This window comes from Crocodylus siamensis, chromosome 2 (genome assembly GCF_052110815.1).
Source record: "Crocodylus siamensis isolate JL-2025a chromosome 2, ASM5211081v1, whole genome shotgun sequence".
Taxonomy (NCBI): Eukaryota; Metazoa; Chordata; order Crocodylia; family Crocodylidae; genus Crocodylus; species Crocodylus siamensis.
Window position 1 is genome coordinate 207046269 of NC_143396.1, and position 14865 is coordinate 207061133.

The 14865-nt window shown below is 42.6% G+C and overlaps 1 protein-coding gene across 3 annotated transcripts in view; it reads left to right on the forward strand.

Moving 5' to 3' along the window:
• The window catches only part of NADSYN1 (NAD synthetase 1), a 31218-nt gene extending 19839 nt beyond the window's left edge, over window positions 1–11379 (forward strand). For 2 of the 3 annotated variants that reach the window (XM_090032881.1, XM_090032882.1), the window contains 5 exons: window positions 1224–1355; window positions 2580–2649; window positions 3977–4105; window positions 5268–5444; window positions 9664–11379. In XM_090032881.1, the coding sequence (XP_089889007.1) occupies window positions 1224–1355; window positions 2580–2649; window positions 3977–4105; window positions 5268–5444; window positions 9664–9717 (562 nt within the window). In that variant the 3' untranslated portion in view covers window positions 9718–11379. Of the gene's footprint in view, window positions 1–1223; window positions 1356–2579; window positions 2679–3976; window positions 4106–5267; window positions 5445–9663 lie in introns of those variants that run through there. The other variant, XR_016440277.1, reaches the window with a different exon arrangement.
• Window positions 11380–14865: the final 3486 nt, after the last annotated feature.

Here is a 14865-nt window from a genome sequence, read left to right on the forward strand (position 1 = left end):
CCCAGGTGTTGTATTGGGTCAACCAGCTAGATCCAGTTTGTGGAGGGACCGGACACTGCTCATCTGGCCTGCTGGACAAAAAGGTTGAGCACCATTGCCCTAGTAAATTAAGCATACCCTTTTTCTTACAGATCCAATCTTGTGAGCATTTTGGTTTACAGTTTTTACTTCACTAGGAACATCTAATAGTTCAAGTGCATGACACAAACTTTGCAAAGGTTCAGACATAATTACTCTGCTTTAGGTAGCACTGGACATAAGCAGAGTATGGGGAATTACCAATACCATTATTATTATTACTATTATTATTATTATTGTTTTAATGATAGGCCATTCTCTGCCTAAGTCTCTTTATTATTCTTGAGTAGTCTTTGACCTTTTGTTAAGAGTCCTCTTTGAGTGTTCAGGGTCCTATTTCTCCTCTGAATCATAGAGTGAGTCAGCCTTTCTGCTGGGGGTAGCTTCCTTCTGCTTTCAGCAAAATTTTTGTCCCTTTTACCAGATGACCTCTGATCAGCCTCATTGAGAGATCGAAGTCACTCACTGGATAATCTGTTGCTTGGTCACCAGCCCAGCTGGGTAGAACTAGGTTCTCAGTTTAGCAGCTATGTTATCCTATCCTTTGCATGCTCAGTTGTATATGATATACATAGTAGTCCATTGATCACCTGTTTGCTGTGTCCAGTATTTCTGGCAAGAAATTAACCCCTCAAGATCAGATAAGAAGCAGAACAAGATTAAATGGGTAATTTTAGTCACTTGTAATATTTAATAAATATAGTGCAGGAATCTCTCTTGTTGTCTCCACCTGGGGATGGGCAGGCTTGTGAGCAGCTGAATCACACAGGAAAAGGAACACTTCAGAAAAGCACAAGTTCCTTGTGCCAGCCCTGTGGTACAGTAAGCAATCATCTGCTGACATTTTAGTAAATGCAGCCTTTGAGGGGCTTGTTTGTTGTTTTTTTTCTTTTTTTCCCATTTCACTCTTATTACCATTGTACTCAGCACAGCCTCAGTAGGAATTCAAGTTTCACCATCTCCTGGCCAGCAAATTAATGGTCTTGGCGTAACTCTACCACAAGTAGTCATTAATTTGTTTACTGCTTAATATTTGTATACCTTCAAAAAAGGATAACTGTATAAATACTTACAAAGACATGATAGACTTATTGTTCCCCTTCCTACTATGGTAGTTACTTATAAAACTCCTTGTTCTCTCTCAGTCTTCGAGGATACTTGACTAAGTATGATTGCTCCAGTGCCGATCTCAACCCTATTGGTGGAATCAGCAAGACTGACTTGAAAAGTTTCATACAGTATTGCATTGAAAATTTCCAGCTCACAGCACTCAGAAGGTAAGTGGTGAATATTTAGGCCCTGTTCACAGTCGATGACAAAGTGGTAGAATCTGTGCTTCCTCTTCCTGTCGTAGCAGCTCTACACCATCTAACCTAGTGGGGCCAACCTTTTTGGCAGATGTGCCACAAATCAGCCCTGCACCTTCCCTGAGTGCCATTTTAGTTCCTTCCCTGCCCAATCTGCTTCTCTGTATTCTGCTCCCACCTCTCTCCTCCCTGCCTAATCTGCTGCTCTGCTTCTTGCTTCCTTCCCCCATGATCCTGGCCCAATCTGTTACTTTGCTTTCTGCTTGCTGTCTTATTTGTTGCTGTGCTTCCTGCTCCCTCTCTGTTTTGCTGCATGCCACACATGGAGGCTGCCTATACCACTTGTACCTCCCAGGTTGGCCATGCCTGATCTAAAACACTGGGGTCCAGGTTCTGATTGATTGGAAACTTTGATATCACTGCAATACAGTAAATTAATAATCATAACTTCCTTGTCAGATGCTAGCCAACAAGTTTTCCTGGATCACTGTGAACAGACTTTTTTAAGTAACCAGTGGCCGGCCGGTGATGTACAGATTTGCCAGTGTCAATATGCCAAATCTAATTAACGTTGAGTCATTAACAAAGCTTTATTCCATGGGTATAACATATGTATTTAAAGACAAATACCTGTTAATATATGTCAGAATAGGTGTGTTATAACTCTTCTAGCAACACTATATTATCTACTCTAATTTTGTTCCACTGGTGGTAGCAGTGTTGGGAATGCTATTAGGGACAAGGCTCCTATGACTGTCTGTATTTTTACTTAACGCCATTAGCCTCAGGAGCTAGTGGTCAGAATGTTTCTCAGTGATGTTACCAATTAGGGAAGCTGTTGTAACGGAGAAACTCTTGACAAAAACTTACTATAGGAAAGGCTGTGATTTATTTCAGTATTTGCCTTTGGATGGGATGTAGGCAGGTGGTTTGGGCTACTTTCACAGGAGCAGCAAATGGTCAAAAGCTTTGGTGGCAGACCAGATTGCTGCTGTGACTGCAACCTGAATGCATTATTTTGGTATAAGTATCGTACTCTGTACCCGGAATATTTTGGCTCAGGTATCCATCCCACCATAGTAGGTGTCCTTGAATTTCTTTTCAAAATAATTTTGCATTTTTGTGCTGGAAAAAAGTATTAAATACTTGATTTTTACCAGGCTAGTCAAGTAATGTGTTTTTTTTCCTTCAAAGCATTTTGTCAGCTCCACCTACTGCAGAGTTAGAACCCCTGGCAGATGGACAAGTGTCACAAATTGATGAGGTAATGGACAGTGACTTTAATGCGCTCTGGTAAGCCTTATCCCTAAACCTGATTTTTGTTAGAGGTGCACTGATATATCAGTTCATATTGTATTGGCATTGATAAAAGAAAAATTGGCAATCAGCTTTTTTGACTGATGTGGCTGATGTCGCTGATAATTGCCGCATGCAGCCAGGGATGCAGCCCGGCAGTGTGGAGAGCAGCGTCCGGCCAGTAAGTCTGTGTTGGGGGAGGGAAGAGGTGTGGGGGTGCAGATTGAGGGCCCCACAGTGAGGGAGGGAGTGGGGCTGGGGCAGGTGCTGCTCAGCTGGGGTGAGACACAGGACAGAGCTGTGGGCAGCTTGTCTGGGAGGTTCAGGGGGGCAGACAGCGGTGGGGAGCTCCTGCAGCCATGTGCACCCTGGGGGAGGCATGGGGGGCACATGTTCCCTGGATCTATGTCCAGGGCGAAGGCAGGCTGCCCATTATAGGCTCGGGGCTGGAGGCCATGCTGCCTTCTTCCTGGTGGGAGGGGCTGTGCTTGGGGCAGGTGGCAGCAGTGGAAGGAGGAGCTATGGGAGGGGGCTATGGCATATTTCAGGGAGGCTTGTAGCCCGCCTCGTAGACCCACCACTAGCGCTGCCTCTGTTTGCCTTGAGCACAGCTCCAGCCCAGCCCCCTCAGCTCTTTGCCCCCAACAAACTTACCAGACAGATGCTGCTGTCCAAGCTGCCAGGCTGCAAATTGGCAATTGGATCGATATTGGCCAATTATGGCTTGTTAATTGTCGGCCATCGCTTTTGGCCCAAAAAATCTTTATCCGTGCACCCCTAATTTTTGTTCAGTAGTATCACTGTTGTCTTCGCTCCTCTCCAAACCATGCCCATAATATTTTTGTAGGTTCATAAGATACTTCACAAAACAGGTCTGTTATCATGAGGTATCTCCAACATAACTATTTTTTTCGATACACCTGTCAAGTCACTTGAAAGGAGCCTGTACTGTATGTTAGCGGGGTAGATGATATCTGGAAAGTCGTGAAAGGTGGGCCATCCAAAATGGTGTTGCTTTAAAGTTAAGAGTCGCTTTTGAAGTATTGGTTCATTTCTTCATTCTTTTTATTACATAGTGAAATGTAAGTGTACTGTCCAAGCTAACAACACATTTTTATCAGAATTTCTGAATTTCTGTTGTAGGGACCTTATATTAAATGGAGATTGATATTCCACTTAGAGTTCTTTGATTAACTGGATTAGTGTAGCCTCCTATAAAATCGTTCATTCTGAATTGTATCTTCTGCATTTTCAGTGACCTTGTATGTATGTGATTTTTGTTTGTTTTTTTTTAGGTGGATATGGGGATGACGTATGCTGAACTCTCAATCTATGGCAAATTAAGAAAGGTAGCAAAGGCTGGACCATACAGTATGTTTTGCAAGCTGATTAATATGTGGAAAGAGATCTGTAGTCCGAGAGAGGTAAAACTAATATAAATATGTATCTCCTTTTTTAAAATAAGTTCTTTCATCAACAAACCTGCAAAGAGCAGCTTAAGCATTGTCTAGAATGTCTCTGCCTCAGTAACTTCTGTCTGTCAGACCAAGAGAGACTGTCAAAAAAGGCTGGTATCCCTATAGTGAACTTTCTATAGATTGAATCTGGCTGTGTTGCAATTTGTTAGACCAACAGTGAGGGGCTCTGAAAGGACCTATTTTTAAATCTGCACATTCAGGGTAATACTCATCACTGGGTTATTTGTATTAGTTCCCATTGAAGCCAGTGGGCATGGCAACTCTATATTTTAGGAGTAAAAGTGATTCTTGCTGTGCAGATTTACATTTTTAACTGCTTTAAAAGTGGAGGGGGGAGTTGCTGCTCAGGACTATATTTCAGTTGTTGAGATGTAGTTTTTTTATAACTGCATGATCCTGTCGTGATACAAGTAAGCAAAGTTAGTGTAACTTTAAACCAGAATGAAAGTGGGTTGAAATTGCAATGATTTTGCTACGCTTTTATCACTACAGTAATGGCATCTAATCATCTGGCCTCATGAACAAGACTAGCGGTGTGGGATTGGTCCACAGGCCAGATCCTGCAGGGTTGATGTCTGGATCCAGCCATGTGCTAACCTGCCCTGCCCTACTGGCTCATGTTTTTTGGCCCGTGGGGATCCCCACAGGTCCAGAAATTTGGCAGCAGCAGGGGAGTGGCAGTTAACACTGCCACCACTCCTATGCCACCAAATTTCTAGATCTTTGGGGAGCCCTGCAAGCCAGATGACTCTGTTTTGCAGGCTACGTTTGGCCCGCAGCCTGGTGTTGAGCATCCTTCCACTACAGAATCATGCAGAAATAACAGTTCATTTATTGGTATCATTTGATGCAGCTGTCACATGTCTATACTCTTGACTAGATTAGTATCAGAATAGTACAAATCTTTGTTTTATTGTGACATTATTTTGCTATTCTGCTATGTTAAATATACCATAGTTGCATCTGTTGTCAGTAATATATGTTAGTATATATGGAAAAATTTGTGTCTATAAAACCAAAACACATCTGTCTCCAGAACAGAGTGCTCATTTGGATTTTAATTCTGAGAAATTCCAACTGACTTGAAACTGTATCTTTTGTACACCAGGTGGCATCAAAGGTTAAGCATTTTTTCAGGATGTATTCAGTTAATAGACATAAAATGACCACCCTCACCCCTGCCTATCATGCTGAAAACTACAGTCCGGACGACAATCGGTTTGATCTGAGACCTTTTCTTTATAATTCTGCGTGGTCTTGGCAGTTCAGATGTATAGATAAACAGGTAAGCATGGTTCATTTTTTCCTTTGGTTTATTTTTAAGGCCCTTGTGATGGAACAAACCCAAGTTGAATGTATCTAGATAGAGAGAGATTATTGATAGTCTAAACAACCTTTTTAGGCTCAAGGTAGCCTCTTCTTTGACTCAAGGCATCACTCAGAAAATATCAGCTCTTAGTTTTCATTCATTTTTTGACTAAGGAAAAATAATATGGCAATTTTTCTATTGCAAAGAACTCAAAAAGACCAGAACAGGTCAGATTTTTTTTAATGTTGGATTCTTATTTGAAATCATTGCATTTATCTTGTGAATTATGTGTGCACATCTAACAGTGCTAACATTGCATGGCATCCCACAGCAACCTGAAAGGATCTCAAGGCACCTCCAGGGAGCTGCAGCACTCTGGTTGAGAATCATTGATTTAATCCCTTTGGGGAATAATAGAACACGAATAGGTGAAAATATATCAATTTTAGAGGGGAAAAAGGACTTTTACTGTTCATCCTCTGATCTGTAGGGAACTACTTTGGTGTTTGCTTTTATCCTTTGACAGGTAGAAGCTAAGATGTGTCAGCTTAAGGTTTCGTTTAGGGATAAGCTGCTCCAGTTTAGCTTCCACTTATTGTGGGATAGGAGCAGATGCATCAAATAGTTACTGCAGAGCAGCTAATGTAAGTTTCACCCACTCTTTTAGCTCGTATAATTTGTTTGTTTGTACTCAAATCCTAATTTAAGGGCACAAACAAACATTCACTTGGAACTGTTTCAAAAGGGAGGGGCAGCTGGTGCTTGGGAGTATGCATCAGCTATTATGCTCTAACTGCTACGTGCACACAAGCCTATAGCAATAGAAGTTGAAGGCAGCAGCTTTCCCCCACCCACCCACCCACCTCCCTACGGCCCTTTTTAACTGTTCAATTGAAGGAATGTTCATGCGCTCACTTTTACTTCCACATCATGTTGTTTCCAAAGAACACATTGATTCAATGTTGGTAGGGGATTTTTTTTTCATTTTAAACTGTTTAATTTACAGTTTTTAAAACAAAGAAAAAGAATGAGGGGAAAAAACCTTATTAAAATAACATTGGGGCCTAGAAATTGCAGTTGGACCCAAACTGTGGTCCAGAGTGCCACTAATATGAACGGAGGCTTATGGACTTGATTGCAGCATTGGGGCCCAGAGTATGTGGAAAAAATCAACAAGAGCCAGGAAATTCATGGTGAAGGTGTCTGCCCATCTGTCTTTACAGCAAACGTGTCTTTGAGTTGGATCAGTAATGTTTGGCTTTTTATGCCTGAATATAGCGATCTGTAATGGTAGTGTGCTTACATTGGGTGCTGAAGTATATAAAGGATTAAATAGCAGGTTTAACTGTGACTGGCATCGCTTTCTCAGAACTTCAGTCGCAGCCTTGACATTATTTTAATACCTTTTTTTTTTTTTTACTGTAAAAGTGCCTGTCTGAGAACTTTTTAACACCCTGGAGTTTTCATTGCCAGAGATTTTACACCTCAGTTGATTCTAAGAATATGTTTACATGGGCAATAAAATATTAATTCCCTCTTCTGTGAAGTGCCAGACATGTTGTAATAGTATCTGACTCCCTTGAAGCCTAGAATGAAAGGTGCCAGATGATGCATTCCTTTCTTTCTTTTTCTCTCTCTCTCTTTAACCCCTCTATTTTTGTTCCATAATTTTGTGGCTTTCTCCCACTGAAGTGTATGGCAAAGGTTATTTGAATGTCACTGGAAGGTTGATTTTTAGGTATTTTTTGAAGTGTTAGACTTAAAACCTGGGCTCTCATTTTGTGCCTATAATTATTTTCTATGCATAGTGATGCATATCATTTAATGGCCAGCATATTCATACCATAATTAACTAGACATCTATGTGATATTAGTTGTGATTTACATGTAAATAGGTCTACATTTTTTGTGCAAAGAAGATGCTTAGTTTTGAAAAAATACGTATTTCTTGCATTTTGCTTCTCTAGCAATATTTAGCATATTATAGTAGTGTTCTAAGCAGGTAGCTAATAGTTTCGTAGAGTTTTAAGTAGGATAGGAAAATAAGGGCTTCTTGCAATAATGCAGAGCAAAGCTGTTCTGTTCCAGGAAGTGAGTACTCTAAGAGTTTCCACTTGTCCTGGAAACTCCTTGCTTGCATGCACACTGCTGTAATTCCTATGTGATTTAGGACGGTGTCACATGTATTGATTATTGTACTGCAAGCGTCAGAACTCACTTATGATTTGCTGACATAACTTTGTGGGTCAGGAATTTGAGGAAAAAATTCCTAAGCAGTATAGTTGTCAGCAAAGACCATGACGTAGATGCAGTTATACTGGGAAGAGAGTCCTTGTGTCTATATAATTTCTTCTATTTAGGGAATAGATTTAAGGCAGGGGTGGGCAATTATTTGGACCCAAGGACCACTTAGGGAGTTTTGGTAAGCTGTTGTGGGTTGGGTCAATGCTGTGCCCCTTGCTATGCTGAGTCAGCACTCTCTCCCTCCCCTGCAACAGCTCACCAAAACTCCCTAAGTGGCTCTGCTCTGCGCTGAGCTGGGCAGCTGAGATGGGGCCGTGGGTGGGCAGGGAGCAGCATCTTGGAGCAGGATGGGAGGGCAGGGCTTGGGCTGGGATCATGGGACTGTGATAGTGTGGGGCTGGGGCCTGGGGCACAGCTATGATCTGCCGTCCACATGACCCTGTGATGGGCACTGGTTCTATGGGCAAGGGCATGCAGGGAGCAGATTGTAGCTGTGTTCTGGGCTCCTGTCCTGTGCTGTCACCACCCTGTAATCCCAGGGTCTCCATGAAGACTAACCAGGACCTGTGCATGTAGGGCATGTGGCCAGGCAGATGGGATGAGGCTTCGGGTGGGCACGGAGCCGTGTTTGGGAGCAGAGCAAATGCATAGGGCTGGGGCCAGGATCATGGTGCAGTGAAAGTGCAGGCCTGGGGCCGAGCCATGTTGCTCCTTGTGTGCCCCTATCCACAGAATTAGCACACATCACAGGAATGTGCAGGCAGCAAATTGTAGCTCTGCCCTGTGCCCCAGCCCCATGCTGTCACTTGCTATGTGATCTGGCCCTGCCCACCAGACCCACTCCCAGATGCCATTTCCTACCTGCCTGCAGCCCCTTCCCATCCACTGAGCCACATGCACTGCCTGCATGGGTCCTGTCCCTGGCAGTGGGTATGGTGTGGATGAGCCAGGGTGCCTGGGCAGTGGGGCTGGTTTTGGCGGCAGCATTTGGCAGGAGGTACCACCACCAGAACTGCTGAGAAACAGAGTCCAGAGGCAGTGTTGCCTCAGTCCTGCTGCACACCTGGGGGCTGTGGGACTGGCTGCATGCGCCACAGCCTGGGCTGCCCCCCATGCCTGAGCCAGGTGGGACTGAAGGACCCACTGCAAGCCACAAAAAATCCATTGGTGGGCTGGACCTGGCCTGCTGTCCACATTTTACCCACCCCTGGTTCAAGGTATGAGTCACAAAAGAGCTCTTTTGCCCATAGGAGTTGTCTCCACTTAGGCACTTGGCCAGCTTGCTGGCTGCATGGCAGCCAGTAAAACCTTAACCAGCCAGTAAAAGCTCTGTGTTTTAGACTGTTTTAGAGAGAGGTTGGGTTAGTTATATTTGTGAATTTCCAGACCTGCCATTGTGACTCTAATTTTGTCAACCTGGCAGATCTTGCTACCTGAGTGTCACCTGATGGAGGGAATTCCCAGGTGCTGGAGAACCATCATAGCAGCTCCAATGCTATATTCTATGATTCTTACTTGCATTTGGAAGGAAGGGTACTCATCTAGAGCTCTTCTGCTTTCTGCCTCCTCCTAGCTACCAAAATGGCCTGGTGTCTTAATAGCTGGCATGATTTAGAGTAATTCTGGGGAGCCCAAGGAGCTAATACAGATATGGCCTCAGAGGCTGTTGTTAGTTGACTCAGCTGCAAAACAAGCACCTAGTCCTTCAGACTGGAGAAGTCAAAGGTGGCCACACATGTTCCCACCACTTCCTTGTGTGCCACTGGCTGCAGAAACTGGTGTGTCTTAACCATGGTGGCAAAGCAAGGGCCTGGCCCATTGTCTTCATTGCTTATTGGTGTATTCTTTTGAAACTGGGCATAACACTGGCACTTCACGTGAATCTAAAGTTAACAAGAAATTAAATGCAAACTTGTTTTTATTTCTATCTAAATTCTTTGTTTCTTTATAGGTGGCTAATCTAGAAAGTAAGGAAGCAAAGCCTCTTTGTGAAGATGTGGACTGACTGCTTTCTTCTCATGCTACTGACTGAACAGTGTGGACTGACCTTGAAAAGACTACAGTCAAAGCTAGATTATGTTCTTTATATCAGCAGAGTTGCAGTGATTGAGCAGTTTATAGCATATTACATATGCAGAGAATTTAAGACTGTACCCACTACCCCCTCCTTTGATTGGTGAACTGTTCATAAGTGGCTCTGTTCATAAGTGGCTCTGCATTCACACCTAATATATTCACAAGATAGTCTGGACAAGTAACTTCCTGGCAGTGTGGTGTTCCTGGCTTCAGCCATTGGCTGTTTTGTGACATGGGTTTGGTTGTATAATTCGCATGGTCATGTGCATGTTGTTGAATTGGCTGCCTGGATCTTTTCAAATGTGAAAATATATAAGGATAGGCATTTTGTACTGCATCTTTAGATAAACAGTCATTAATGATTCATTAATACTTCCAGGGACACTTGAACACTGTTTGAGAGTTTGCAAATTACAATTAAAGTGTTCCCATCAATCTCAAAAAAGTTCTCTCACTGCTTTTAATTGTGAAAAGGTATGCACAAGTGCATATTAAATATGACTGGACATCATGAATAGTTCACCTGTATATTTTTTTAACACGCTGAACTTGAAAGCATAGGATTTTGCAGTTTCTGCTCTGAAATACAATTTTTACATGTTACCATGTATTAAAGTTGCAATTTTATTATGCTAATTGACTTATTTTACATTTTTTGATATGCCAGAATTAACCAATCTAGTCTTGCCTACCCTAATGGTGGAACAGCAGAGAAAAGTCAGCATTTCTTGTTAACTTTAGATTTGCATCAGAAACCATTAAGCAAGATACAGGCATACCTCGGAGATATTGCGGGTTCAGTTCCAGACCACCGCAATAAAGCGAATATCACAATAAAGCGAGTCACACGAATTTTTTGGTTTCCCAGTACATATAAAAGTTATACACTATACTGTAGTCTATTAAGTGTGCAATAGCATTATGTCTAAAAAACAATGTACATATACCTTAATTAAAAAATACTTTATTGCTAAAATATGCTAAACATCATCTGAGCCTTCAGTGAGTCGTAATCTTTTTGCATTCACAACTTGGCTAACTGCTTGGCGCAAGACATCTAGCTTTCGGCCTATCTCGGCTTTTGACATACCTTCCTCACTAAGCTTAATCATTTCTAGCTTTGATTTAAAGTGAGAGACATGTGACTCTTCCTTTCACTTGAACACTTAGAGGCCATTGTAGGGTTATTAATTGGCCTAATTTCAATATTGTTGTGTCTCAGGGAATAGGGAGGCCCGAGGAGATGGAGAGAGACGGGGGAACGGCCGGTCGGTGGAGCAGTCAGAACACACACAACATTTATCGATTGAGTTCGCTGTCTTATATGGGCGCGGTTTGTGGCGCCCCAAAACAATTACAATACTAACATCAAAGATCACTGATCACAGATCACCATAACAAATATAATAACAATGAAAAAGTTTGAAATATTGCGAGAATTACCAAAATGTGATACAGAGACACGAAGTGAGAAAATGCTGTTGGAAAAATGGTGCCGATAGACTTGCTCGACACAGGGTTGCCACAAACCTTCAATTTGTAAAAAACACAATATCTGCGAAACGCAATAAAGCGAAGCGCAATAAAACGAGGTATGCCTGTATATGGGTGTTTGCTTTACTTTTAAACATGCATATTCCCTTTGAATGGCCTGTACCAGGACTCTGGAGTTCAGAATTAAGGCCTGCTATGTAATCCTTGGCAAGTCACTTTAATCTCTGACTTTTTTTCCCTACATATAAAATATGAATGATGACTACCGCATAAGGGATGTTTTAAGGATTAATTAATGCTCACTGCTGTCTTGGATCCTCAGGTAAAAGGCATTATAAATATACGGGATTACTTAATAATTAGCTAGAAAGGATTTTTAAAAGAAAATGGCATTTCCTTTTGGAAGTGTTTGTCCCTTCAGTGCATGGCACAATCACACAGGAGAGGATAAGTCTCGTGTCCTGGCTGACTTTCACACATTACCAGGTGCTACCATCCAAGGCTGACTTGGATCAGTTATCACTGATCTTACAATGGCTCCTTTATTTGCTTACATGCTCACCACGGTTTTGGAATCGAGGTCATTGCTCCAGAACATTTTGGCTGCTTACAGAGTGGGAAACCCACCCCCCAAAACTTTTTACTTTAAATCTGGCGTGCTCCCTCACTGAGCTCAGCGTGTGCTCAGAAGAGGCAGTGTGCTAGTTGCACCCAGCTTTTCCAAAGTCTGTAGAGACCAGATGCTTAAGTGGGGCTTTTTGGTGCTCTAACTTAATGGCTGAATGAATCAGCTTTAGCTAAAAGTGCCAAAAAGCCCTGCTGTAGTGCCTGATCTATATAGACATTGTGGAACTGGGTTGAAGTAACATGTTGTGGCTTCCGGTAGGGCAAGTTTTTTGACCCCATGTCAGTACCTTTTAGAGACAGATTTTTCACTTGCTATTTACATCTATCTCATTTTAAGCTTCACAACTTCACTTGTGCTCTGATCTGCAGAAAGAAAATTTGGGTAGACTTGTTAGTGTGTGTGTGTCTCTTTTTCCAACTGTTGACTTAAAAGCAAGGCACTTTGTTTACTTCCTTTACTCTGTCAAATAATGGCCTTTTGAGGCAATGATCTATACTTTTTGTCAAATGATGGATCGGAGCCATAACATTCCACCATGGGAGTCTATACCTACTTCATAACACAGTGGAAAGAGGTAGGGGGGATAGATATCTGTATACTCTGCTTTCAGCTCAGAAAGACATTAGAGCTGTTCAAGGAGAGAGTTGTAATTGGGGGTGTTGGCAGCCTCTTAGCAGGATCTCACATAGTCCAGGTTGGAGTGAAAAGTTGATTTCTCCTAACAGGTGCCAGTTGTGGTACTACCACATATTATGTCTTGTATCATTTTACTTCCTCCTCGGCCCTTTGAGTCAGAAGTAGCAGGTGAAATGGACAACGGTTCTGATTTAAGCTTTGCATCCTTTGGAATATCTCAAAAAAGAGCTCATCTTCACACTAATGCCACAGCTACTACTTCTGACCTCTCTTGATATTCATGAGAGAGAAGCAAAAAGGAAGGACCAGCCTCTCTTGGTTTCTTTTAATATATTTCCAACTCCAGAGAGAGCAGCAAAGAGAATGACAATTTAATGTTGGCCGACAGATTGATGCCGCTTCTAGTTGTCTAAGCATGTTACACAGTTTTTAAGAGGGCACCTGTGCTATTCCTGTTTCCTGATTTATAGGCAGAATACACGAATGCAAATGGACATTATCTCCCTGGAACCATTGTCAACAGCAATTTTAAATCAACCCAGATGTATCATTTTATCATCTTACTGAAATTCTATTTTCATTGTAGCTCTTAGTGGGTACTAGCAGTTCATCATTTGTCAACACTTATCCCACAGTATTATCAATTATGCCACTATTTCCTCCTCTGCTGAGAATGGGACATAACTGTAGTAACTGTTGACACACTAACTTTCTAACCACAGTCACTTTACCAAAGAGAATGGCACATAATTTTTCCTAGCTTCTTCCTAAAATTTTTGCTCCAGTTCGAAGTCTTTGGAAAATGTAATGAGAGCTAGTTGTAGCCCATATTCAGTGCCAGCAATCCAATGTTATGTCAAAACATGGCAACCCATTTTCCTTTGGGAAATACCAGTTTGATCCATCCAACGCCAAAAAAAGACAGTAACGGTGACAAACATCTTCCATAGTTCCAGTGAGTAGGTGGAGCCTTGTAGGGCCAGATCCACATAGTTATGTAGGTGCCAATTGCCATTGTTTTCAACCGGAATGTAGAGCTAAACACTAAGGGTGTGAGAAATGGGCCCTATTCAATTTGGATTCAGCCCAAATCAGGGACAGTGCTTTGATTTGTTGATTCAGTTGTTTGATTTGGATCACTGTCTCTGAGTTGATTCTGCTGAATCCGAATCTGATGATTCGATGCTGATTCAGAGAATCAGAGATTCATAGACACAGTGTTAAGTGTTTTTTCTACATACCTTAGGTACCAGGGTGACTTATGAATGATGTGGAGCGTCCCACAGGAGTGTGAGGGGTCCCCCCCACGTTCTAAGTGGTGAACCCAGAAGTGGGCCAGAAGAACCCAGAGGTAGCGGGCCCCCCTATACCCCCTGGCCACAGGGAGACCCCGGGTGCCCCCCCAGACCCAGGAGGCACCAGTCACTGAGCCAAGGAGGTGCGGGGAGGCCACCTAGTGCACTCTCCTGTGGACCCAAAAGTGGACTGGAAGTGCTTCTGGTCCACTTCTGGGTCTGCTGCCGAGTGCACTGGGGAGCCCCCCATGCTCCTGTGGGGCACTCCACGTGCCCCAGCATTGCAGCATTCATGAGCTGCCTGCTACCTTGAAGTATGTAGAAAAAACATTTAAAGCTGTGTCTATGTCTGAGTCACCAAATTGATTCAGAGGGTTCCAATTCAGTTTGGAGAGATTAAAGGGTCCTCTGATTCGATTTGGATTTGGAGATTCAGCCACCGAATAGGCCAAATCTCTGCCAGATCAAATCGGGGAATGAAGCTTTGCACAGCCCTACTAAACACCCTGGTTTTGCGTTGAGAATTATTTCAAAAAGTGTAAATGGGAGCATAGTATTATTTGTAAGAGCTGAGTCTGAGTAATAGATAGCCTAGATTTATTTTGAGCAAGTATAGCAGACAGAAGAGAGTAGGAAAATAGGGAGATGGTAGTAATGGGTCTCAGATGCCACCATCCCATCACCTGGTCATAAGGCAGTGATAGAGTAAATAAGTAATGCTTATCTGGGATTTAGTAATTAAGTATCCACATTAATTAATTATGTCTGCAGTCTTTTCTGTCTTGCCCATTTGGTCTTGCAGATCTATTCCTTCGCTGAGTCCTTCCTTCTTCAAGGTCATATGGAAACAACCGTATCATTCTGTCTTGATGTCAGGTGATCATTCCCAGTGCTGCATATATGGAACAAACTTGGGTAAAATGTAGGTGTAGCAGAGGTGTAATTATCTACTGAAGATAATGTGACTATAGTCCAGGGTAATTAATGCCACATCAAATCCACAGGATGTGCTACAACAGAACTT